At 35.9% G+C, this 27,800-nt stretch overlaps 2 protein-coding genes across 4 annotated transcripts in view; one reads left to right on the top strand and one right to left on the bottom strand.

The window, feature by feature from the left end:
- The window catches only part of ca8 (carbonic anhydrase 8 (inactive)), a 32,226-nt gene extending 30,131 nt beyond the window's left edge, over positions 1 to 2,095 (bottom strand). The window contains exon 1 of the mRNA XM_087239410.1: positions 1,761 to 2,095. The gene's annotated coding sequence lies outside the window, so the exon portion shown is untranslated. The remainder of the gene's footprint in view (positions 1 to 1,760) is intronic.
- On the top strand, positions 1,785 to 27,580 carry rab2a (RAB2A, member RAS oncogene family). Of its 3 annotated transcripts, none has more exon segments than NM_201454.2 (8): positions 1,785 to 2,060; positions 7,011 to 7,082; positions 13,951 to 14,018; positions 17,464 to 17,546; positions 17,912 to 18,004; positions 21,882 to 21,993; positions 22,866 to 22,934; positions 26,059 to 27,580. In NM_201454.2, coding segments are annotated over 8 exon segments (639 nt in total). In that variant the 5' UTR covers positions 1,785 to 2,014; the 3' UTR covers positions 26,155 to 27,580.
- The last annotated feature ends 220 nt before the right edge of the window (positions 27,581 to 27,800 follow it).

Raw genomic sequence — 27,800 nt, 5'->3', positions numbered from 1 at the left:
AAGTGTGTTGTAGCAGGGTTGGAATTTAACTCTGTAGGGCTCCAGTCTTCCAGTAACTGAGTTTGACTCCCTGGATTAGAGCATAGGGATGAGCCCTTCTGAAATGAATGCAGTGTGGGACACCAAATAACTTCCCTGCGCAAAGCATCCATCAGTTTTATCCCTCAAAATCCTTCAAAGGGTCCTTTGAAGTAGCCAGTTTTGAGCACTTCAATTTGGATAGAAACTATGGCAGCCATGATTGTTTTCTTTCTGAAGTGCCCTTTGGAGGGTGCTACAACCGTTTGGAATACACACAGAAAAGATTGATAATCAGCGTCATGGTACCAACCAGGCCTGACTGATTTGGTTTGGGTTTCTTTTTAAATCAAAACTAATTCTGAATTTGTTCATAATGACTGACAAGTGTAAATTTCATAATGTAAATATATCAAATCCTTTTCTTTTGCTTAATGTGCATTAAGCACTACATTTGGAGAACTTTTTAGGTGATTTTCTCAATGTTTAAATATTTTTGAACCCGCAAATTGCAGATTTTCAGATATACCGCAATAAATGCTTTTCTTGTTAGTTCAAATATCTAAAAAATAAAATCAAAAATCATTTCCTAGACAAGTAAATAAGTATCGCCTTGTTTTCAGAAATAATTTCTAAAAATTAAGTGAGTTTTTCATAAAATAATCTGGCAGTGGGGTAAGCAAAACAAATTGTTCAAAAATTAAAACACTATTATTTTGATTACACCATTGGCTGATTTTTTTGCTTGTTTTAAGGAAAAGTTTTTTAAATGAATGGAATTCTTGCAAGTTTGACATAGAGGATGAGCAAATATGACAGTATTTTGATTTTGGAGTGAGCTTAATCTTTAAAGGAATCCTATTGCGCGCCTTCACATTTTGAATATATGCAATATACACTCACTGGCCACTTTAGTAGGTACACCTTACTAGTACCAGGTTTGACCCCCTTTGCCATCAGAACTGCCCTAATATTTTGTGGCGTATATTCAACAAGGCACTGAAAATATTCCTCAGAGATTTTGGTCCATATTGACATGATAACATCATGCAGTTGCTGTAGATTTGCCGGGTGCACATCCAAGATGCGAATCTCCCATTCCACCACATCCCAAAGGTGCTCTATTGGATTGAGGTATGGTGACTGTGGAGGCCATTCGAGTACAATGAACTCATTGTCATGTTCAAGAAACCAGTCTGAGATTCACGCTTTACAGCATGGTGCGTTATCCTGCTGGAAGTAGCCATCAGAAGATTGGTACACTGTGGTCATAAAGGGATGGACATGGTCAGCAACAATACTCAGATAGGCTGTGGCATTGACATGATGCTCAATTGCTACTAATGGGCCCAAAGTGTGCCAAGAAAAAATATCCCCCACACCAGTACACCACCAGCCTGAACCGTTGATACGAGGCAGGATGGGTCCATGCTCTAATGTTGTTGAAGCCAAATTCTGAGCCTACCATGCGAATGTTGCATCAGAAATCAAGACTCATCAGACCAGACATTTTTCCAATCTTCTATTGAACAATTTTGATAAGCCTGTGTGAAATTGCAACCTCAGTTAACGAATAGGCACTTAATTAATTCACTCACTATGGCTTTTAAGATATCAGTACAAGGCTTAAAACTTTTAAAATGCAAATAACTCCTTTTGATGTGTCTAGAGAAAAATAAGCCCCCTCAAACATCACAACTAAAAACCCAAACTGTCTCTCAGCCCTGAGGGCGAACATTGACCTGACACATCGCGGTGAGGTGAGCCAACTTCCGGTGAGGTCCAGCAGATCCTCTTCTGTTCTGCGTGCGTGGCGAAGGCGGGACGTGTGACGTAGGCCGGCTGGAGCTCGAGGTGTTTATTGTTCCTTCCCGTCGAAGAGAGAAAAGGGCTGGCTTAGCGGAGGCATATCTCGCACACACGCTTTCCCAGCGGTTTTAGCTTCACGGAGCCATTTTAGTAAGGCCAAAACAGGTTGATCCGGGAGCGGTTGGCCATGGCGTACGCGTATCTCTTCAAGTACATCATCATCGGAGACACGGGTAAGCAGCGGCCGAGACTCGCTTATTTCCGCAGTGTTGGACTCAATGACGTGGTTCAAGCAGAGGCGCGAGGGGTGGGAGAAACATCTGACAGCCTGTTTTTGTCTCTCCATCTGCCTCATTAGCTCCTGGGCTACGTTTTATCGCACACTTAATGTCAACTTCCAAGCGTGTGCTTCATGTCACGACAACGGCGTGTAGTTAAAATGCTGTCACGGTCTTTTGTTTTCCGCTGGGTGGGGGAGTTAGCAGACAGGCTAAACGCTGCTTCATATCAGCTGTCCGCCTCGATAACGACTGCAGAATCTCTGCTTTCTGTTAGCATGACATGTTGAGCGAAAAAGCAACATGCTGTGTACCTGTCAGTGCGTCTGACGGAGAGTTTGCTTGCTTCACTTACATCTTTCTTGAGTCCAGCTAATCTAAAGGCCAAAAGCAGCCTGGCTAGCTATAGCCAACATCGCTAGCAGCTATTTACTCTTTCTGAAAATGGCGTTGATTCCGCCGCATTTTTCTTCTTCAGAACGTTTAATAAGTAATGACTACTTTAAAAGAAATAAGTTTGTATCATTAATAAAAGTGACACGTTTATTAGTCAGGGCCATATAATGTCTGTGCATATTTGTGGCCTGCTAGTGTTCTCATCAGATTTCTGTCACTGAAGGCCTTTCCTCAAGACATACGACAACAACAGTCAATGCATTTCTGCCTTTGTATAGATTTTTTTTCTCATTACACAGATGATTCTGATTATTCCCATAAACATTTTTTGGATTATAGCATAAATACTGCGTTAATAAGATGTCCACATGATTTTTGGTATTGGTTGGTTCCAAGTTATTAATTTTTGTTTATTTAATCAAGTGTAATGCACATTAATAATACACAAAACAAAATAACATGGTAAAAATGTGTCAGTTTTATCCAAACTGGCTCATTTTCATTAGTAGTCCCTTTAAAGGCTATATTTTGCATGGAGCCTATTTAAAATGAGTGTTTTAATATGCGTCTTCTAGCATTTAAATTAAACATACAGTGTAATATTTTTGGTGGATTAAGTACCGTTATCTTGATGTTATTACATCTGTCAACATGTGTCTTTATTTGTCCTACTGACTCTGGAACTTAAACTACCCTTTAACCTTAAAACATTAAGCACTAAACCTGTCCTCAACTTAACCGCATCCCACCTGTATAGCAGCAAAAGTGTTTTGCAATACAATATGACAGCAGTAAGTACATTGTACCTGATGATCAAATTTGATACAAGTAAAAAGCGCTCTATAAAGTGGTACCTCGGTTTTTCCCAAGTGTTTTTTTGCCTCCGCTGTGAACTGTCCTAAAGTAATCTTATGCTTTTTTTTTTAAATGATGACCAGATGTTAAGGATTTTGTTGTTCTGAAACCCATTGCAACAAATGAAGTGGTACTCCTTTTCTAGTGTTTTAAATGATGATCTTACCATCTCCTTGTGTTGATCCATTTTGCTTTAATTTTAACCTTGTTTTCATTGGCAGGGTAACATGTACATTTTCTCCACTGACTGAGAAATGTCTTTCCATTTATGTGGAGATGTGGTTATGACTGAACCACGTAGTCTATTTAATTTACATGTCTTTAATTTTGATCTGTCACATTATGTACACAACGTGTGTGTGTGTGTGTGTGTGTGTGTGTGTGTGTGTGTGTGTGTGTGTGTGTGTGTGTGTGTGTGTGTTGGTGTGTGTAGTTTACAGGATCCAGTTTATCAAAAAAAAAGAAATCATTATAATCCTACCTTGCTTTCACCTGCAGCATGAAAACAAATATATTTTAAATTTTGATAACCAAACAGTTTAGTAACCGGTGACTTGCCTTATGGAGAAACAAAAGATCGTCTCGCATATTCAGCAGGTGAAATTGTGAAATGTTTGGAACAACTTGGATCATTGACAAATTTAGTTTTTGGTTGCTATACTTTTATTCTTCATAACTTTGCCTTAGGCAAGTTTATATCAAAACATCTGGCAATCATCATTATGGCATTTGCTTGACACTTCTACCCTCAGTTATTTAAAGCTGATACGATCCCCCAATACGATCATCCTCATGGGATGGACACCATCCTAAAATGTAAAAAGCATAATTTTCTTATAAAGACTCTTTAAATTTATTCTGTGAATGTATTCTGTTTAGATCTTATTTACTATAATACTGTTAATTCACAGGTTTTTGTTTATTTCAATCTAATCTCCTATTTATTTATTTATTATTTGCATATAATTTGAATGTTATTAAATGCTCCTAGTATTGTTTTATTATTATTTTTAATCTTTAGAAAATATTTGTTTTTAATTAGTTGCTTTCATACAAATGTTTTTAATGTATTACTTTTTCATTTTACTTTATTCATTAATGAATTCAATTTATATATAATTTTTTGAGTGCTTTTCTTTAAGTATTTACACCCCCCTGGCACGACCTTGTGATCCCCCAAGTTTCTGCCTTTGTGTCAGGATTTGGGCTGTTCATAAATCAAAAGCAGCCCTCATAAATTCTAATAATGCATTGCATTATACAAGATGCTAAACGATGGGAAAATGGGTTTGTGATACTTACTCACTTTCTTACACAGCCATGTAAAAGTGATGTGTAAACAGGCTGTTGCAGGTTGCTCAACCCAGGTCAGATGATGCTCATCTGAAACTCAATCTAGCTAGTCATATCTAGGCTAGGCATCATGAGATTGCATGTAGCCTAGTCTGTATTCACAGCGAAGGTGTAAGGACAAACCTATATTTATTTAATTAGCAGTTGCTTTTGTCCATATCAGACCCAGCTGAAAATAATATAAGGTCTAAGTGAAAAAAGGAGGAGCAACTATACAACTGTGCTACTTTGGATTGATGGATGGATGGATAGATATATAGATAGATTCAGATATATAGATATTCAGAAGATATATGCAATGTTGAGTTTGTGTTATAATTTATCACTTGCATGTGTTTTTGCTGCCTGGAATTATATAATTTTAAAAGCATTCAGGCATAATAAATTGTTCCATGTGTGACTAACAACGATTCATTTTATTGAATTATTCAATTACTGTACTTGAATACTGTTACTGGATACTCTGAAAATGATAAAACACGTGATTGTTTTTATAGATTTTTATGCATGAAAATATTCGCAACACATACAAATACAGAAATGCAATGCAAATAGCACAGACAGCACCTAAAATGTGTCAGGGAAATTTATAGATTGTTTATTAGATTCTGTGGAGATGCACTCAATTGATTTAACATTATAAATTCTTTCCAAATACAGATATTAAGTCACCTGGTGAAGCTGCATTCATTTTGCAATGTAGATCGCAAAGTAAAAAAATATCACAATGCTAGATTTTTCCAATATCATGCAGCCCTAATATGTATAAGTGATGTGTGGAAAAGGCATTTGAACTCACACCTAGTGCTTTCTAATTTAAATGAGTTTGGTATCATCTGCTTACCATGACTACATTAGCATACATATAATACTACAGCATTAGGTTGAATCATAGCTTCCAGCTGTTAGCAGATATATTGTCTCTTATTCACTAGAGACTAAACAACAGGCCACAAGGGTTTTATGAAACCTGTTTTTTTTTCCCTCCTATAAAGTTAAAGGGATAGCTCACCCAAACATGAAAATTCGAACATTTACTCACCCTTCATTTGTTTCAGACCGGTTTGACTTTATTTCGTCTGTTGAGACTAATTGTATAAACCTTTTACCATTGAACTCCATGGTTTGTTTGTTTTCTTAGAATAGAAATCAATGGTTACAAGTTTTCAGCTTTCTTTAAATAAATCTTCTTTTTAGTTCTTCAAAAGAATAAAGAAACTCATAAAGATTTGTAACCACTGGTAGGGGAGAACATAGTGAGTCAATTTTGGGTAAACTGTCCCTTTATGTGTGTATTTTTCAGTTTTTTAAACTTTTACAAAAATAACAAGATAGTTGTGCAAGAAATTTAAAACGAATATTGTTCCCAACTATTCCCTATGATGAAAAAATATATAGCGATTACGCACAAATGCTTAAATTAATAAATAAAATAAATAAATAATCAAAAGGCCATCTAAAAAATAGTTACAGTGTTGTGCAATTTGCAAATTGTTCTGTAGATTGAGTGTAGTGTTTGCGGTAGGTGAGGCTACACACACACATTGTATTTTCATCATTGTTATGTTGTCTCCTCTCCATACATTTCTCTTGTGAGCCCTCTTTGAATGCTGCTTGCTTGCCTAGCAACGGCTGTTGCTCATGGTAACGCCTCCTCCTAATGTCATAAGCATTTAACCTGTTTGTGTATCATAGCAGATCCTCTGATCTGATTTGGGCAAATGAGTTTATTCAGTTACGTCGGTCGTATAAAATCTCTTGAACTACATTTAATTGAGTGAAATCGTCAAGTGACATTTTGTTCCTAAAAACAAGTAAGCTGTTTGAAGTGCGCAGAAAGTAAAATGCGGGATTGCTTTTCTCATTTTATTTGATTTGATTCACATTAAACTGTGAATTGTTAGATGGAAAATTGAATTGGAGATGTTTTTACTATCAATCCATCATGTTATTTGTGTGACATTCTGTGGTCTAACTCACCTGCCCTGATGTGTCCCATTTAAAGTCTTTTTCTGTTTATCTGATCTTGATCTCAGTCTACAAGTTTTCTTTTTTTTTTTAATAATGAAAGCATAATGAAATGGTCCATCAGTGGCTTTAATTAAAACATGAATGTTGTATGTCATATTGTTGGAGAATGAAGTGAGAGGGAAGGCCAGCTTATGCTCATGTTACAGAAATGAGCTTAAAAACTCAATTAAACCAGGAACAAATGATTTTGATGTAATGGGATACAGCAGATGTATAGACCTGAGGCTTATTCTGATCATTCACGTGTGACCCTCTGTGTTTGCTTTGCAGGTGTGGGAAAGTCGTGCCTATTATTACAGTTCACAGATAAGCGCTTTCAGCCGGTGCACGATCTCACTATTGGTAAGACTCTTTTATTTAACCCAAACACATATTCCTCCTTTAATTAAAACAGCAGAAATTAGTGCCATTAGCACAGGAAGCGGGCTGGTGCCATGCTTCATTTAAAACTAGCCAAAATGATTGCCACTAACTTTATTTTGAATTATTTGAAGAAACTGTAATTGTTTATAATAATAATAATAATAGATTGTTTATCTTATATTTTGTTGCTTTTCAGGGGAAAAAAAAGTTTATTTACCAGATTTTAAGTAAAATTGTCCCTTCTTCATTTGTGGACTTGCTCAACATGTGATGCTTCATTTTTGTTTATTTTTGTGCTGTGCATAAACTTAAATAAAGGTTTTGTTAAAACCTGTATTATTTATAGTAGTATTATATGTTGGGGTGCATATATATGTATATTTAGCCCAATGGTTCTTTAAACAATGCATTTGCCAAATATATCAGAAATGGCTATGTGCTGAAAAAGTTCCAGATCCCTGATCTATAAGCACATTTCACCAAGACTGATTAATAAATGAATTCAATTTCATGTAGGGATGCCATTTGATTACTATATTAAGCTTTATATCAATAAAGGAACGTTCCACTTGTTTTGGGTTTTATCATTTTTCAATCTCTTCAGTCAGTCTTCGGGGATGGCAAGAGCTCTTTTAGCTTGGCTTAGTAGGCCTTTCATGAAATCTGTTTTTTGTTGTACAATATATTGCACCAAAATATATTGCGATAAATGATTTTATTTTATTGTTATTTTAGAATCGTTTTATGCCACTCATTATATATAATGCCGGAAAAACAAGACAATATCATCACAATGCAAGTACACTCTTCCAGGAAACACATCATCTTTTATTCTTAAGCATATTAAAATTTTAGTCATTTTAACTATTTAATAATTAGGCATTGTAATCAGAATGTGATCGGATATCCTAAATAAATAGTAATAAATGCTTACAAAAAAAGTCCAAGGTAAAAAAAGTAGCAGAGACTGCAATATCTGGTACCAGATCTATTTTCAGTTGTGTGACACCCACTTGAAAGTATACTAAAGTAGTTTATAGTTAATACTATAGAGTTTTTATTAATCATACTTGCAATAGAAATGTTGTTTATATGCATCACCAAAAATGATTGATGTCATGTCCATGTGTTGTGCGATAAGTCCAAATATAAATTTTTATGACAGGTTAGCATAATTCATTAAATTAGACCATTAGCATCTTCAAAGTTTCAAAAAAATGTTTATTTTTTTAATTTGAAACTTTATTTTTCTTTATTTAAAGACATTATGTACTAATACAGATTAAAAATGAAATCTTGCTGTTTTCTAGGCTGATGTGGCTAAGAACTACCATCCTAGTGTAATAATCAAGGAACTTTGCTGCTGTATCATGGCATCCAATGCAGCTCTGTTACCTATTCTGTATCTGAAATCGCCCAATACCCTTATTTACTATTCCCAGGAATTTCACTTATTACTAAGCCACACTTACATGCTATTTTAGACTGAATATTCAGACTAGCGGTAAACAATATCAGGAGCACGTCACAGGCTCTCATTGTTCAGAAATGACCCAATGTGTGTGAATATAAAAGTAACTTCAGCTCAGCAAGCAGGCTAGGCTGAATAGCGTTATTTACTGATGTTTTGTTGTTAAACTGAATATAAATCTACATCATCGATGCTGTAAAAGCTCCCTTCTGAAACCAAAAATAGTTACATCTAGCTTCCAACGGGATATTTCAGTGGTTGAACAACACGCCTGTGCATAGAACCCATTCATAACTCAATACACTCTACATCAGCTCTGTGTGACTAATATAGTTTTAAAACAGAACAATACCTCTCGAACAGAAATACTTCAGCCATGGTATGGTGTCGTTCTTCCTCCAGTGTGCAAAAGTAACTCCAATACTGATTCTGGAGTTTAAAAAGTTTCAATTCATCATTTGATTTTGCTGCAACTGACAGTCTTGCGTGCACGTGTGGCTCATCTAGGCGTGCAAGCGAGGCAGGCATGCACATGCTAATGGTGGATATACATGACCAGACCAGACCATGACCAGAGATGCGCAAAAGCCCAAATCTGCATTTGTTGACTGACAGTTTGAGTTACTTATTGGAACATCAGAGATGTTGGTCCGACAATATTTAATTGGATGAACATTTAGTTTTATGCTTTTCCTAGAAATATAAAAATAGATTTAGATCATTTACTTTAATCATTACTATTAGACTGTGAAGAGACTTTCAACCAGCACAACAAAAATGCTTCTGAAGACAATCACCTACTGCACCTTTAACAATTAGTGAGCTGTCTATTAGTAATGGAACAAATGAGATTTTGGTGTCTGTCATACAAACGTTACTTTCATTAAAATATCTATCTATCTATCTATCTATCTATCTATCTATCTATCTATCTATCTATCTATCTATCTATCTATCTATCTATCTATCTATCTATCTATCTATCTATCTATCTATCTATCTATCTATCTATCTATCTATCTATCTATCTATCTATCTATCTATCTATCTATCTATCTATCTATCTATCTATCTATCTATCTATCTATCTATCTATCTATCTATCTATCTATCTATCTATCTATCTATCTATCTATCTATCTATCTATCTATCTATCTATCTATCTATCTATCTATCTATCTATCTATCTATCTATCTATCTATCTATCTATCTATCTATCTATCTATCTATCTATCTATTTTTTTATACAACAGTTCTGTCTGGTTCTAAAATCTGATTGGCTGATAGCCGTGCGATATTCTGCAATATCAGAACTCCTACAGCCTCTTTACCCTTTGTGTATTAATCCGCCCACATACAGCCGGCAAAAAGCAGACACTACAGATCTAAACTTTCAGTGATGCATGCTCAACTGTTTAACTGTCAGCTTATGATTTGAATCCAGAAGAAAGTATTTCCTCATACAAAAGGGTTTTTGACACTCCATGTTTGATTTTGTTTTTATATACAAAATTATGCCATCAAACTGTTGTATAAATGCAATATCACACGAGTAGCAGTGCGATATGGCTGTATATCGGCACTGGTGGGGGCACTAAGGCACTCGGCCTGCGGCCTTGTGCCAACGCACGCCTCCCACCAGTGCCGATATACAGCCATATCGCACTGCTACTCGTGTGATATTGCTCATAATATATAATATATTGAAACTTTCACCAAAAATCTTTGTGGTCAGATCCAGAAATTCATTTGGCATGCAAACTCTTACAGTGCATTTTGGATATTTTCTAGAGGTTCAGTGTGCATAAGTTGTAGACTCGCATTTTGGAGTGCATTATGGGATTGATTAAGCGCACTTCAGAATGTCCACTGTGGTTTTGGACACCACTAGAAACGGCTGCTCCCTTAAATAGTGCATAATCCAGTGTTTCCTCTAGGATTTTTTCTGTTGTGCTTTTTATACAAATTTACCTACTACCTGTGGCGTTATTTCAATGACAAATGTAGTGAATGCAGTATTACAAGTCGAGATCGCATTTATGTTACTCAAGTATGCAAATCTCTTTGCTTGCCCACCGATTTCCACTGTTCGTGAACAAAGCTTCTTGCATGCCCTCATATACGCTTCTCAAGTGCAGATTTTCTTGTGCGCCCTCAAATAAACACTGCTGAAGTGTAATTTAGTGTGATTATGTAACAAGTATGTCTTCAACATTAATTATATTTGCTAGGAGTATTTATGAATGTTTCCAATAGACTTACTGAGTGACATTAATGCATCCTGAAGTAAAGTGAAACAGCCATAAACTCCAGCAAGATAAAGTCATCTATAAATTTTAAAGTATTATAAAGCATTATCTGTTATCTACAAAATATAATTATGGAAACCTTGTTCATCTGAACAGAAAGCTAATGCCGTGTTTGCTAGCCTCATGCATCATGCACCTGTCAGTCAATCAACATGTCACCTTATGCTGAGTTCAGACTGCATGATTTTAGCCCTGATTTTGACTCGCCGACAAATGCCTAAAATCACAGGCAAATCGGTGCTCGTGCACGTGAGTGGCAATCACACAGTATGAACTATCAAAGACGCGATCTGAGAGAATCGCAGATAAGTCGCCGATGCCTGTGAGATATTAAGCTTGCTAACAATCTGGAGCTGTCGGCGATTCAAATCATGCCGTGTGAAATGAGTTTTGACTGAAAATAACATCAGCGATCACCTACAGCCAATGAGAGAGCTGCATTCACTAGACTAGTGTGTGTGTGTATCTGCAGGCCAGCAGGAGGATGGGGAGAAGTAAGTGCTTATTTTCAGTTAATTTGGAACCAGAAAATGGAGTAAAAATGAGTGTAAATTTGGCAGGAGCTCCCGTGTCTGTTTGATGTGTCATGTTAGCAATATCACAACAGGGTCAAAAAAGAAAGTTGAGGAGAAATTGCTAATTCCCCTCAAACCCAGGTGAGCAAATATGTACATACTACCCCATTAAATGCTTCTTTCCCATTATGTAGTTCATAACAAAAGATGTACTACGTGTTTTTAGTTGTGAGACATAGTTTGGACGAAGTTGTCTGCGTTTCTTCCTATTGTAAAGTCATGCAATGTGAAACCACCTGGCGCCGATCTATCTTGCTGTGTAAACAAAGCAGCGACAAAACGCCTGCCTAAATAGTCATGCAGTGTGAAAACAACTACTTTAAAAAACATGCAGTCTAAACTCAGCATTAAAGGGTTAAACAAATAACGCACAGCACTACTACGGTTACAGAGAAGTTCGCGCTGTTATAATTTACTTACCTTTTAACACGTTTTGGTGCGATTATAACCTGCTATTAAAAAAAAAAAAAACAACAATGGCTGAATGTTTTGAATGAGTAGTAATGTAGCAGTGGCAGGGTGAATTTTGGTGTGGCGCCCCGCCATGGAAGAATAAATGTAGTGGACTCCATGCTATTTAAGGATATAGTGGGCATTTTTGAATTCAGCCCTAATTGGCTAGCTGGGCATTGTTTTCAGGTACTGCGAAGGATTGCACCTGCTGCAGCCATGGTCAAGTTCCTTGATTATTATGCCAGAATGAGAGTATACAGTGTATCCACCAGTTCTTCAAGTATTAAAAGCTGATAAGTCAATTTGGAGAAATTTAAGGCCCTTAAAATGTATTAAGTCTTAAATTCTAGTTTAGAAGGCATTTCATTTTGTATCATTTTTGATTTACAGTGTATGCTAAAGTTTGCTTGCATTTAATTTGCAAATGTATCAAAATCCTGCTAGATTTGACATCAGTTTAGTGCGGTTATCATGACAACACCATTATTTTTGCAGTTCTAGAGGCACCACCTAGTGGATTAGCATTTGTATTCAGTATATGAATACTGTTTTTATTTAGGATTAGTTCTTACAATCAGTGTTTAGTAAATAAACTGTACGTTAAAATGTTGCCAATGTTACTGGCTGAAACCATAAGTGGCTGTAAGGTCTTAAAACATGTGGAAAGAGTCTTAAAGAAAATAGTAAAATTATCAAAACTCTTATGCTGTGTTCACACCAGATGCGGAACGCACAGATAAATCATGTTATTCGCAAATAAATAGCTGCGTGAAGATTTAAGTTTACTCGCTTCATTTGCGTGTCAAAATAAGCTTCATTCACACATCAGATCCGCTTCATTTGCGCATCAAATTCACTTCACAACAAATGCAGATTTGCTTAATCGGCAGGGCTTCTGTCTGCCCAGTGACTCTAGCTTCGTTGCTAAATGGCTTTACATTTTTTATTTAATTTTATTGAGAAAATAACTGTATTTATGTGCTTTATGAAGGCTGGAAAACCACGTGGATTTGTTTGGAGCAGTGTCTGAGTCAACTAGATTCTTTCAAAGGTGCACCCAGCACTTCATAAACCCCTTCTGAAACTTAACCTGGATGATGGAAGCATTCAGCGTTGCTTCTGATTGAGCCAATCCCAGTTTGAGGAACTGTTGTCGGTGTGGGCATGAGGATTTTCCCCTGGGACACCAACAACATGCAATACATCATAATTACGCCCCCACAAGAGCAAGCTCCTGATTGGTTAACATCGCGTGAATGTCAGCTGAAGTTGAGCAATTTGCGACATTTGCACCGCCCCATTCACGTGTATCGCGCCGCAGGATGTTTATTCGTGCCGTTGCATTGATTTATCATGTAAAGCACTCACGCTTGACGCTTCTTCTGCGTCTGGTATGAACACATTAGGCTGTGTCCGAAATTGCCTACTACTCAGTGGGTACTGCATTTGAATTTAAATGTACTACCCAACCGTCAGTAGTATGAATGTTACTCGGATTTACTACATCTGCCATTTTGTCATTACGTGACCTACCTGTTTCACTTGCATCGCTTCACTACCATTCATGAATTCTCTCGCGGTGCATCATGGGATAGCATAATATCCAATGTGTGCTTTAGAATCTCGCTGGAAGTAGTAAGTCATCCGAGTACTTCTCACATACTGTTCTATAATTCGGACATACTACTCAGCTTGCATACGGTTTACGTACTATATAGTATGGAAATATGCGATTTTTGGACTCGGCTTTATACTTTTTGAAATTTGATCAATATGCTAATGGTCTAATCCAATTTAATGACTTATGCTAAGCTAAAAGTGGATTTAAAAATAATACTACTTACTTAACTGTTTTAACTGTAGGTGACTTGTAAAGATGTTTTCCAATTTCCCAAAAAAGTGTAATGTCCCTTTAACGCTGAAATTAAGAAAAAAAATCTGTTCACAAGTGTTGATGCAAATCTGAGGTGATGTGTTCAGTTTCCTGTGTTGTCGCATGAGTCATGAATCAAGGTCTGCTTTCATTTGTCTTGACAGGTGTTGAATTTGGAGCGCGAATGATCACTATAGATGGCAAACAGATAAAACTTCAGATCTGGGATACGGTAAGATTTCAGTCATGTTTTTTTTTTTTTTTTTTTTTTTTTAATCATGCACTTTTTTTGGGTTTAAGTGTTTGGCTGTTTGTTATTTTGATCTCTGTTTGATCATTCAGATTGGTTTCATGGCTTTAGTAGATGATATAAGAGTCTGTGAACCGATACAGTAGAGACAGTGTTTGGGGAACAAGGGTTTCCTGATCAGACAGATTTGGTTGTATGAAATGCCAATGCAGCAATATGCTTCGGTCTGCTCACAGAAGCACAAATCAGCAGTCAGGTTGTTTTGAGCCAGTCATGTGACACTAAAAGTGTCATGTGACTGATGTGTCTAGAGACACAGGAAGTAAACACACCGCCACAAGCACTTTACTAGTAAATATGCAGACATTTAAAAGCCCTCTAGAAAATATCTACACTAAGTAAATAATTTTTTTTCTTCTTCAAAATGTAGTTATCTTTTTTAAACAGCTGTCAGTTGATGAAGTTTAATGTTCTATCAAGTGCTGATGTGGCTTTATGTACCTGCCTCCGTTTAGCCACATTCTGTATTTTCAAAGCCTTGCCAAATTGTCAATATTGCAACAGAAACCAAAGTTTTAAACTATTTTTAATGTTATCAGACAACAATTTTTATCTGGAGAGACTTCTTTTTAAGGAGGAAATATTTTTAAATGAGAATCCTTCAAAATAATAAAATTTTTCATTAAAGGTAAACATTAAACTGTTTTAGATTTTTATTTTATGTATTAAGTATTGCTGTTAATGAAGTCTTTTTTATCGTTGAATTTTGTTTACTATTATAAGAGAAAAGTATTATTTTTAAAAAATTTTACAAATTTGATCTGGTTTTGCCATGAGAAGCTGATAAATTGGGTATTAAACTAAAAACTCTCTCTTCAAAGACATGTCAACAATCCTTATATCAGCTGCATAAGCGTTGATGGGTAGAGATTATTATTATTATTATTATATCAGAACAGGTTTGATTTTCTCTAGACACTTGTATCTATTAGCCAATACAGCTAGACATGTAGTACTTGTACTCGTGTTTTAGTTCCGCTTAAATGCATCTTTGAATTTGCACTTTGATGGTTTGTTCCTATATTCTGTCTGTAACATGTGAAAGAGACAGTTTATCCAAAGCTTTAGCCAGTTACTCACCCTTGACTTTTTCCAAACCAGTTTGAAGTGGGAGCATGTAACTGTGGACTTTCATACTGGTTTGTCGTACTATGGTTGTCAATGGTTTCTTTTGTGTTCAACCTCATAAAACTGTAGGTAGTTTAGAACAAGTCATTGAATAATAAATGATTACAGATTATACATTTTTGGGTGAACGGTATTTTTTAAAAAAAGGGAAATTGTATCACATTTCATATTCCCCAGGGCTACATTTATAACTCTATTAACTCAAAATACAGTAAAGATTGTATTATTATGAAATGTTACATAAACTTAAAATTGCTTATGCTTAAGTTAAAACACTTTCTTTTTTGGAATTACTGGATTTATTAGATATGAGTTAGATTTTTAAAGGCTAACATTTTATTATTTGTCAACATTTTTTAATAAGATCCTAAACATGAAGACCAGAGTGATGCAAAAAAAAAAATATATTAGTATAAATTATATATATATATATATATATTAAAGTTTGGGGTCATTTGGATTTTTAAAGGTTTTTAAATAAGCCTATCCTGCTCACCAAGGCTGCATTTATTGAATCAAAAATACAGTACAGTTTAAAATTGTGAAATGTTATTACACTATAAAATAACTGTTCAAAAATAAATAATCATTTAATAATTTGTTCCAGTGATTTTATAATGAAGTTTCAGTTTCATTACTTCAGTCCAATGATCCTTTAGAAATCACTCTAATATTAATTATCATTATTACTACTATTATTACTATTCATTATTTTTATTAATGGTAATAAAAGCAGGAATTACTGAACTGGAGTAATAAATTCATTTAAAACTACATGCAATAAGAAAGCAGTTCTTTAAAATTAATAAATATTTTACTATTTTTTAACGTTTAATAAATGCCACCTTAAACAGAATAATTTTCTTTAAAAAAAATTGGAAAGAAAACTGACCCTAATCTTTTGCCCGGTTGTGTAAATATGTCTATATACATCTCATATTCTCACTATAGCTTTTTCTAAATTTTTACAACGATTTAATTAAAAATAAATTATAGTTACACATTTAAGAACTTAATTTCTTTACCTTTACTGACCCCAATAATTTAAATAATTTTAGCTTTTTTTGTTGTTGTTGTTTTCTTGTCATTTTTCAGCTGCAGCTCTTTATAATGATAGACTCAACCGTTTTGTTAAACATGCATATAAAAATACCTTCAATAAAGCCATATTTCTTTTCCTAAGAATTCATTGTTCCAGAATGTATGTTTGTTTAAATGACGGCATTCTATTTTTTTTTTTACCTTGTCTTGTTTGTCTTGGATCGGTGCTTTTGTCAGCATGTAAACGTGTTTTTACAGTACAGCTGTCAATATTTACAGAGAATCATGAGCAGACTTGTAGATGAAATGCAGACATTTCAGCCAGCAGAGGGAGACAGCGTATCAGCCTTCATCATAATAGTGTCAACCCCAGAGATCGTTTTATATTTCAAGTCTTTTTATGTTTTTAAAATACTTTTATCTTCTTGTGTTCAGTTGTGTTCTTTTTTAGAAAGTACTTAAAACATCATTTACGTAAAATTTGTAAATACATCTCTGCAAGTTGAATACAGCCACATTAAAAACACGAAAAGGGCTGGTTTCCTGTTTATAGGCGGTTTGCGATGCATGATCTCATGAAAAAAATGTAATGTCTGGATAATTATGGGTAATCATGCAGTGATGCTTCTCTGTGGTTTCTATGCAATGATGTCACCCTTGCGCCGTGCCTTTAAATGCTCCATAAATAATTAACTTCAAGGTTGTTTCATCAAGCTCTGATAAAACTGGAGAGGATGGATGAAGTAATAGGAGAAATCTGCATGTCTGGCCTTCCTGTAACCTTTCACTCCAGCAGATGGCAGGCATAACGGTGTCATTCATCATTTATTCACAATGGGCTCCATTAACTCTAATGTTAACAGCTGCCCCGGGGAACGGCTTATTGAATTCAAATACGGGCTCCTGGCTTATTTGCCTGCTGTCAGAGGGACTGGCTTGACCAGAGGGCCTCTTATACTGAGACATACCGTTGAGCGGTGGCCATGCGCCGGGGGCTCGGTGATCAAACAGGCGTCAGAGAAGCATTGTGGGACCGTGCAGAGGAAATCATTGTGGTCAAACACTCGCCTGGAGGGTTTGTGGTGAAGATAGGTTGCGCACAGAGTGAAAATGCAATGCATCGAGTGGAAACCGCTGGCACCTGGATGTTTTCTGGTGGTGTAATCATTGTGTGTGTGTGTGTGTGTGTGTGTTTCAGGCTGGACAGGAGTCCTTCCGCTCAATCACCAGGTCTTACTACAGAGGTGCAGCTGGAGCTCTGCTAGTTTATGACATCACAAGGTGAGATCAGACTCCTGTTTCTGTTCTCCTAGCTAGAAGACCACTATTATAACACTTTTTTTATATTATTGGAATGTGTAATTTTAAAGACTACTTGACAAGATTTCTGTACTAAAAATGCTTTGATTGGATGCTTTTAAAAATGTATCCCCAGTAAGAATTTTATGTTGTTTATCATGTATGGAAAAAAATCATATCTAAATGTTTATTTATTTATTGTCATCTCTTATTGTATTGTGAAGTTGTCATTATTATGAAATATGTTATCTAAAATAGTTTTGGCATGAAATAGCCTTAATTTCCTGACGTGGCAATAAATAAACATATCAAAGATTATTTTCTTTGTGTGTGTGTGTGTGTTACAGAAGAGACACTTTTAATCACTTGACAACCTGGTTAGAAGATGCTCGTCAACATTCCAACTCTAACATGGTCATCATGCTCATCGGAAATAAAAGGTCAGTTCGTATTATTGTTTTTGGTAGTTATAGTGTAGAATTGTTTTAAATATGTTGGGTTTTTTTGTCTGATAATTTAAGGGCAGATACTTTTGCACATAACATCAATTGTTTGATAGATATTGAGATGGAACTAAAGAGAATATATGCAATTTGTCATTTTTACCTTATCATAATGTAAAATGTCTGATGTAATAGAACATGTTTTGGTCTGTTTGATTGTTGTTGGTTTTTATTGTATGCATTAGGTTTCTATTATTCTAAATGTCATACTTTTGTGGTTTTGCCAATGAAGCTTACATGGCAAATTATAAAAGATATGATACTATATACCACATTTTCTTTAAATATGGAGTAACCTTAAAATATGGTATTAAATATTTTCAAGCCTCCTCTTGGACACAATGCAGTCTCAATTTCAGTTTTCTTTAGTGCTTAAACATTAAGGTAAACATAGTATTTCTTCATGTAAATGGTCTGTTATGTCTTATAAACTGAGAAAATTTCACATGAAGGCATTATATTAGATTTGTGAATTAGAACAGAAATATTTTTTATTATAAAAAGATATTTTACAGATAATCAATAAGCAAATGCAAAAAAAATGTGCATAGTCTTAATTCTATTAATTACACATTGAATTATTAATTATTATAGCTACAGATACATTGTCTTCTCTTTAATAAACATTGACAGATAGCAGATTTATTACAACTTTCAAACAAGCATCATTATTATTAATAATAATAATAATTCCTAACATTTATATAACGCTTTTCTGGACACTCAAAGAGCTTTACACAATGAGGGGAATCTCCTCATCCACCACCAGTGTGCAGCATCCATCTGGATGACGCGACGGCAGCCATATTGTGTTAGACCGCACACCACACATCAGCTAATAGGTGGAAAGGAGACAGAGTGGTGAAGCCAATTATGATATGGGGATGATTAGGATTATTAGCATTATTGGCTAATGCTGTTGATGCCAAGTGGCTAAACATTACTAGATTCGTTGTCTTGGATAATAGTGTTAGCTATTTAGCATAGGGTTGCTATGTAGGAAATGCTGTTTGAGTTTATTTACATTACCACCTTGCACTACACTACTATCTAACACAGGGTCCTTTGTTCCTGAAGATTTAACCTGCGGTCACACTGCACTTTTCGCCCTATAGACTTTTGTTCATACGAATGCGAATGCGACAGACCGGAAATGCAAGCTTGTGTGATAAGTTTCGCAGTTTGCTGCGTTGGAAAGTTAAAGCTAGGTGAACTCTGACTTGTGAAATCGTGTCACATGACTGCATGAGACCAATCGAAGTTCAAAGCATAAACTCTCTGGACAAAAATGTAAAATACAGACCAATCGCTCCCTTTTTAAATGTCTAATCATTTTGTTTAATCATGGCCCTTTTCGCAGCGCCGTATGACAGAATTTTGCATGCTCAAACTCTGTGACTGCGGCATTATCTGTTTGCAGAGTTTAACTACAACCCTGATTAAACACAACTGAACCAATTATTTAGTAAACAGCACCTGATAATTATAGACAGGTGTGTTTAATTAGGGTTACAATTGAGATCTGTCTACTGGAACAGGGTTGGTGACCCCTGATCTAACATTACTTTGGATAAATGTGATTTTGTTTTTACTTGATGACAACTTTAAAATGTAAATGCTGTTGTAGGGCTGCATAATATATCGTTTTAGCATCGATATCGCAACACGCGCATCCGCAATAGTGACATTGCAAAGATATGCAATGTTAAGTCTGCATTAAAGTTGACCAGGAGCTACAGAATTGTATTAAATCACTGTATTTAAATTTATGCAACAAAAACAAAAAATGTTTTGCTTGCTTTGATTTTTTTTCTTTGTTCCTATTAACAAACCTTTAACTAACACTACTAACCTAATAAACTACTAATTAGCCGTTTATTAATAGTCAGTAAGGTAGAGGTTTGGTTTGGGTTTAGGTAGGATTAGAATCAGATTATACTTTATAACTACTAATGAACAGTTAATATCATCATAATAGGCAGGTAATAAGCCAGCAGTTAATAGCATGAATTGTGACCTAAACTAAAGTGTTATCCAAATTCTACACTTCAAACCACAAGATTATTTACTTACCCCGCTGGCAGATCATTTTGCTTGTTTTAAGGAAAAACTCTTAATATTGCCTTTATTTCATCTCAATTTTAAAACAAAACAATATTTTTACTTGATCTAAGATTTTTTTGTAGGTATTTGGACTAGAAATTAGACAAAAAAAAGCTTTTTTATTTTTATTTATTTTTATTTTTTTGCACTGCGATTTATTCAATTTCTGTACCAGAATACAAGATACTATTCAACTATCTTGTGAAACTGTATTTACATTAGGGTTGGGCCAATAGACGATGCCATCGTCCATCGCCGATAGCCAATAGACAACACAATGCTGAGCCGGCATCACCGATCCTCTGCCCCGCCTCTGTCGCAAACACGCTTGCAAAAATATACACACTTAGGCCATTTACACTAAACGTCTTAGTGTTAAAATGGCATTTAAGAATGAAAATGATCCACATCCACACCGTGTTTTACCTAGCATTTCTGAACAGCCCTGTCTGCTGAAAACGCACATCACGTGACCACACACACACAGCCATACACACTGTCATGCGCTCCTCTGAGCTCCAGAGAGCAGTGCACGTTAGACAGTTTATCAAGGATGCACCACTGGATCGCGTCTCACTATAGTTGTTAAACGTGATATTTAATTAATCTCATCTCCATCTAACAACGTGATCTTTTGATTCTATCAGGTAACGTGTCACAGTGTACACTGCTACAGTCTTTCACTTTCACACTTGTACTTGGTATTTTAGTGAAAACCTCAGATACTGTTGGTTGTGCACCTTTTTAACCGTCCAACGTCCTGTGGAAAAAGTGATTGACAGGTGGTAATTTGTGTGCAACTTATCTTTATTTATTTATGATTTGTTTATGGATAAAACAAAGACCATGCGGGTCAGGTAATTGAAAAAGTAGGCTCGAAATAATTAACTCGTTATGAATCAATTAATTATTCATAAATAATTAATTCACCTCCACCTATGACGATGATGCCATCGTGATGTTTCACATTATACAACGTATGATGCCAACTTGGTCGACATCGCTCAACCCTAATTTACATTTCAATATTTATCGCAGAAAATAAATATCGCAATATAGGGCTGTGCAATATGGCAAAAATGCATTCTTAATTATCATCATTCATATTGAACGATAACGATATATATTTCGATATAAGTTGTGTGTGTTGTACCCCTGCAATGACTGAAGCCACAAAATTAGATGGTCCATTAAATGGCATAACGTATTTTCGCCCGATAATTTTTCTGTGCCCGAAAGTTTGGTGCATCTCTAATATTGACACACTTCTAGATTTCCATTGTTACACATTTCTGCTGTATGATTGGCTCTTAGATCAATATAGAGTTAAAAAGTCCAGAGCGTATTATAGTCATTGACAAATTTTATCGCGATTCAATATAATATCGTTTATCGGCCCAGTCCTATCGCAATGTCAGATTTGGCCAATATTGTGCAGCCCTATGTTGTTAGTTTATATATATATATATATATATATATATATATATATATATATATATATATATATATATAAGTGTACTAAAGAATCTGTTGCTGAATATTTTTGTGGAAACTGTAATTCAGTTGCTCATCTTTTGATATGGCAAATTTAAAACAACCATTTAAAAAAAAAAATCCCCTGTCCCATTTTTTTAAGGACCAGTTTAACATATTTCAGTCATATTTCAATAATCTAGCAATTAAAAACCAATCTGCTTTTTTCCAATGCCAGTGATTTGGAGTCACGGAGAGAGGTGAAGAAAGAGGAAGGAGAGGCCTTTGCCAGAGAACATGGCCTGATCTTCATGGAGACTTCTGCAAAGACCGCATCAAACGTAGAAGAGGTAAAACACCACCTGTGTGACTCCCCAGTCTCCAGTGCCTGTGTCGTGATTTATGTTTGGGTTCCCGTGTGAAAACACACACACACACATATAGATAACACCCTAGGGACATGCAGACTGGGGAGAAAAACACTGGGATCTCTGCTGCAGAAGCCAAGAAGCTAAAGCAGGGCTTAGGGATGGCTTTAAAAGATGGGGTGGCGGGGTGTTAAATTGAGGAAGTCCCTCCCCCATCCATCCATCCAACCACCCACCCAAAGTCGCCTCAATGATTAATTTGTCTCATTAGTGTCGTGTGAATTCTCCTGACCCCTTCCCCCCACCCCTTTATGACGTTTCAATCTCCTATTTAGGGTTCATGCATATTCATAGATTCCCTGCCACATACACACACACAAACACACACATCGGATGATACAGCGCACACATCTGCAGCGCTTGCTCAGCCATGGTTTTCTCTCCCGGTGGTAATTGAGCCGCAGAGGACTGATTGCTCTGGAGAGCAGAGAGGCAGTTGCACCAAAAAAAGCAAAGCAGCTCTGTTAATTAGGCTACAAAGTGCCAGTGGCAGGTCTTAGCACTTTAAAGGTGATCCGCGCACACGGCCATGTTTATTTTCAACGGGTGACCAGTGTGTGTGTTTGATTGGAGAAATAGTAGACCGTCATCATCGCTTTCAGCCAGATGGGGGCACCAGCCTTCAGCTGTGAGAAATCCTGACGGTTTGGACTTGCAGAGTTTTTCCAATCTATTTTATTTCACTCATTTATTCATGAGCCACATTGATTGCGTGAGGTATTGTTTTGTGTCCAGTGTTGCAGTGAGTTTATCTTGTTTTGTGGATAAAATATCTCTTTTTGTGTGCGTTTCAGGCATTTATCAACACAGCTAAGGAGATTTATGAAAAGATCCAGGAGGGAGTCTTTGATATAAACAACGAGGTAACCTATATAACAATGAAGCACATTGTTTGTTATTACAGGTTAAAAATAAATGGGTCAAGAGGACTTCCTGTTGCATTACTGTGAAATCTGTTGTGCATGGTCTTGTGGGTGGATTTAGAAACTCTCAGCATATTGATTTTAGTTTTAGATGCCTTTAGAAACCTATTTAGGAAAGATGAACTTTTTTCATTTGTAAAATATCTTTTAACTGTTTTATTAGACTAAGATAATAGAAAAAAGTTCTTCAAAAATTTCTACAAAAGGTAAAAAGAAACAGGTAGACAGTGGTTTTAACCAGATTAACCAATGGAGTCCATTTGGGGTTGGCATAATGACTTCCTGTGAACTGTCTTTCCATCACAAAATTGTCACGGTTATAATCTGATTTCTTTAAAAATCAGCGATCTTCACTGCCTGTTAGATGTACGAAGAAATGGGACTCATTGTACAAGAAGCACTGCATTAAATTTCATTTTCCCTGCCATGTCTATAAAATATTACCGTTTATTTTACCCCAGTATTTTTAATGGAGTTTCTGCTCTATTCTGTTGATACTGGCGGCGCTAGCAGATACAACAGTCTTTCATCTTGTTTAACGCTTGAACAACTAAATAAATGCTTAAGTCTTTTTAACTAAGTGTATTATAATTACATTACAACATTGATGCTGTAAAAACAAGCTTGTGAAATTGAAAATAGTCACATTAAGCTTTTATCATTGGCTTTAAAACTCTAGCTGTGCATAAAGCCAATTGTTGGTCCAAACTTTTTCCCCCATTTTTTTTGTATACATTTCTTTCCTTATTTATTCAGTTTGGAGACACTAGCGGCATTGAAAATGTGCACATACGTATGTTGTTTATATGTTCTGTTGCACTAGTGGTTAACAAATAAATTTTTAACCTGTACCTCTTGTGGAAGATTGAAGCCAGAGTTAATTCTCTTTTTGTGGATATGACTAGTTACATGGCTACTAGATCTAAAACAATCCCACTAGGGTTGTCGCGATCCTATTAATTCTTGTTACGATACTATACCAGCTGAAGTATCATGATACCAAGTAGTATTGCGTTACTGTAATTCATAACTCAAATTATAAAGGTAATTGTCAAAAATACTATATTTATATGTTGTGATAGGCCTACTTAAAGTTGGTTCATAATTCCCTTATTATTGAAAAAAAGTATTATTTGCATTTAACTTCACCTAAAATGTATTCCTTTTTTTGGTAACACTTAATTTTGATGGTCCATTTGAGTATTAGTAGACTGCCTGCTCAATATCTGCTGATACTGCTCCTTCAACAGACATTTACCTGACCATAAGAAACTTAGCAAGTATGTCAACTTGCACTAACCCTAACCATAACGGTCTACTTATAATCGATTGAGAATTAGTTGGCATGTAGATGCAATGTAAATTAAATTGAACTAACTGACCAAGTTATTTTTTTAGATAACTGACAAACAAATACATTTAGAATAAAGATACAAATTATACCAAATGAAATTAGTTACAAAAAGATCATTTTTACAACACAACTAGGCTATATGAAATGGTCAAAAATAGTTTCAAAATTTCCTGTTGCTATTTTGGATTTTTCCATCCAATTTTTTTTTTTTTTTTTTTTTTTGGTCAGTCTTATTAGATGACGAGTCATTGAAAAATTCACTTTGTGAGTGGTTTCTTTTTAAGAGATTGTCTCGTTTGTTGTAGCTACTAAATCATATTGAAAGGAGCAGAAATGAACCGATTCAGATATGTGTTCGAAACATCACAAAACATGCAACCTTAAAGGGTTCCAGACACCATTAAAACAAAGTGGTCCATTGTTGCACGAACATGTGAGCATTTTAGTGACTTTTCCACATGCAGCAATATCTATTGTAAATTGACAGATAATGGCGATACTACCGTTAACAAACTACTGCTGCACCCCAGTATTTTGGAGCCTTAGTATCGCGATACTACCATAGTACCGCGATACTACCATAGTACCGGTAAACAGTGCAACCCTAAATCCCACTATAAAAGCACTCTACATTACATTAATTAAAAACATTTAATTTTAGACAAAATTACTTTAATACAGCTTTCATTTTATGGTAAACATCTGCTACTCGTATGTCAGACACTTTAATTATTTACATCTTCGAAGTAAGTTAACACATTAGGCCTCACATTAGATGGTTGATACCCTTTGTACTCTGGTGACGTTTTCTCACAGCAGCCACATTGTGCATCCTTAAATCTATGCAAATTTTCATGTAATATCCAATGGAGTGTAGCTGATATTATTGTACTGGTTTGCATGTGATGCAGGCATTGTAACAGTTGATTAAAATGTTTGGGACTGTAATAGTGGTGACCGTTTTGACAGCGATATTAATGTACAACTGAAAAGAGAGGTAGCAGAAGGATCATGGACGCAGATGTTCTCCAGAGGAGAAGCTCCACACAAGCCCTCCGGCCCTTCAGTTTCTCTCCATTGGCTGCTGGCCAAGACATAAATTCCTCACTTCTTGTAAGTTACAGCCGGTTTGATGGAGGTGAGGCCACTGCAGCTATTTTATTGCGGTAGTTGGAAAAGTAAAAAAAAAATCAGTTAAGGCACACGGTCCAAACCGCATCAGCTGATACAGATCCTGGCCAGGAACCTGAAGACTCGCATGTGAGCTCACCCCAGATCACTATAAATCAGATTTGGCGCAACGTGGAGTTTCCTGAGAATGTTACAAAAGCACAACCTCGCTACGACGTGCCGGTTTTGATCGCGAGCCCGCTTAAGGGAAAAGTTGGCTCGGTGGTTGCCTTTTGTGTGATGAATGAAAGTGCCACCAGCTTGGGTGTGCGTGCGTGTGTTTTTAAAGCTCTGGCAGGTTTCCCTGTGTAGCTGCTGGAATAACACTCCAGAGGTTCTCCCGCCTCAGCGCTGACAAAAGCAGCCCACTAATTCAGGCCTACAGGGGCTGGTATTTTCTGCTTAATACAGCGTTATGTGACAGTACAGAATCACCATGCTTTCACAAGAGCTCTTTTTACTTTTGTGAGGTCTTGTCTTCTGAAATGGAGCAGAGTGTTGAAGTGTGATTTTTTTTTTTTTTTTTTTTTGTGTGCGCAGGCTAACGGCATTAAGATTGGACCCCAGCATGCTGCCACCAACTCCACGATGGGCGGCAGTCAGGGAGGACAGCAAGCCGGAGGGGGCTGTTGCTGAGCTCTTGCCTTTACCCTCCAGTCTCCTCCACGTCTCCCTCCGCCCCTTACGTTTCTACTGGACTGGTCGGGCTCACTAACATTTTCTTAACCTCCCACAGCCCAGGCCCCGGATTCAGATCATATATTAGATGGCTGTCCAAAAACAAAAACGACAAAAAAAAAAAAAACAAGTATATTTATAAAGTCCAGGTCCTCTTCAAACCTCCTGACAAACTCCTGAAGCCTGTTTGGGCTGCAGCAGACATTATATGGTTACTAGTAAGGAAAAAGGCAGGAGCTTTGGAGTTAATATGGTAAATCTATTCATGTTTGTTTTTTGTTTTTTTTTTCAGCAAGTTGTTTGTTTTGTTTGTTTTTGTTTTTTGCCCGTTTGAACTGTATTAAACACTACAAAGTCATCTATAGTATTTTAATCAGTTGATGTGGGTGATCTCAATGAAAACTGTGGTAAACCCTGAAGTCAAAATAAAAAGGATCGTAGAGCTGGTCTAAAAAAATCTAATAAAAAAGGAACGGGTGTTATCAAAGTGAAGAAAAAGAAGCAGGACTGTTTTAAATCTGTATTTATCATTCACATTCTGTATATATAGTTATCATTTCTTGCTTTGGTGTACGTTGACCGAGCTAGAATTCTGTAATGAATTTGCTTAAATTCTATACTGTATGAATAGAGCTTGAAAAACTGCAACAGTATTGCGATATTTCCAAAAACCTGCTTTGACACCATTTTAAGGTAATCTTTTACTTCATTTGTTTTAGTTTGGTCCTGCCATCTGCCTTGACCCCTCGTATTCGTGCCCCCCCCGAACCTCCTCTCTGTATAGAAACTATGGCTCTATATACCTATTTTAATGCCAAATTTGTGTTTACCTGTGTTCTAAAAATCATGGCTCCAGTTATGGATCACCTCTCCAGAACTAGATCTGCTGTTTGCCTTAAAAGGATTTTGGGACGTCAACAGAAATAACATATTCATGTTCCGCAGGATCATTTCAGTGATTGACGTGCAATCGCATATTGCATATGATAACGCTAGACTCACTTATCCATTAGACAGACACTCACGCATACATACCTATGCCTATACATCCATACAAGTCGTCACGTATGCATGCATCTGTATGCATATAAAGAGTTTTGTTTTTCTTTCCTGTCTTTAAAGTTCATTTTCTCTCCAATTCAGTCCGCAGTGTAACGTCAGTGCAGATCCACATTAATTTAGGTGTCTGAGTGATTGTGTAAAGACTTGCTTTCTCTTGGCACTATGTTGTTAATAAATAAATATATGGTGAACATCTTGTCTGTTGTGAAAGGGGTGTGATAAAGCCAAACCTGGAGTAACTTTGTGACCCTCAACTTTATTTGCTGTGTTCTCAAAATTAAATGCTATCACGAAAAAAATATAATAAAACCTTCTAAACTCAGCGTGTTTTTGCTTGCTTATGTATGTGTGGGAGTTCATTTATTATGAAGATGACATTCATTCATCATTTATTTTAACTTAAAAATTTATTTTACAGCAATTTGTTTTAGACGAGTTGATTTTTAGATGACAATAAAAATACCTGGAACTTAGCTGTAAGTCAATATTAGATGGAATATCGCTGATTAAATCATAAATTAAATTATTATTTTAACCAATGA

Source organism: Danio rerio, chromosome 2, assembly GCF_052040795.2.
Source record: "Danio rerio strain M-AB ecotype USA chromosome 2, GRCz13ab, whole genome shotgun sequence".
In the NCBI taxonomy this organism is placed as follows: Eukaryota; Metazoa; Chordata; class Actinopteri; order Cypriniformes; family Danionidae; genus Danio; species Danio rerio.
Note: the sequence above shows the minus strand (reverse complement) of the source record. Positions and strands in the feature narration are given on the sequence as shown.

What these genes read in the sequence shown, in the direction of transcription:
- rab2a (XM_087238757.1), top strand. Translation starts at nt 6,950, where the DNA reads ATGTATAGACCTGAGGCTTATTCTGATCATTCACGTGTGACCCTCTGT. An exon ending in AACTTCAGATCTGGGATACG is followed by an intron (nt 14,019 to 17,463) that starts GTAAGATTTCAG and finishes TGTGTGTTTCAG; the next exon opens with GCTGGACAGGAGTCCTTCCG. An exon ending in CCGCATCAAACGTAGAAGAG is followed by an intron (nt 21,994 to 22,865) that starts GTAAAACACCAC and finishes TGTGCGTTTCAG; the next exon opens with GCATTTATCAACACAGCTAA.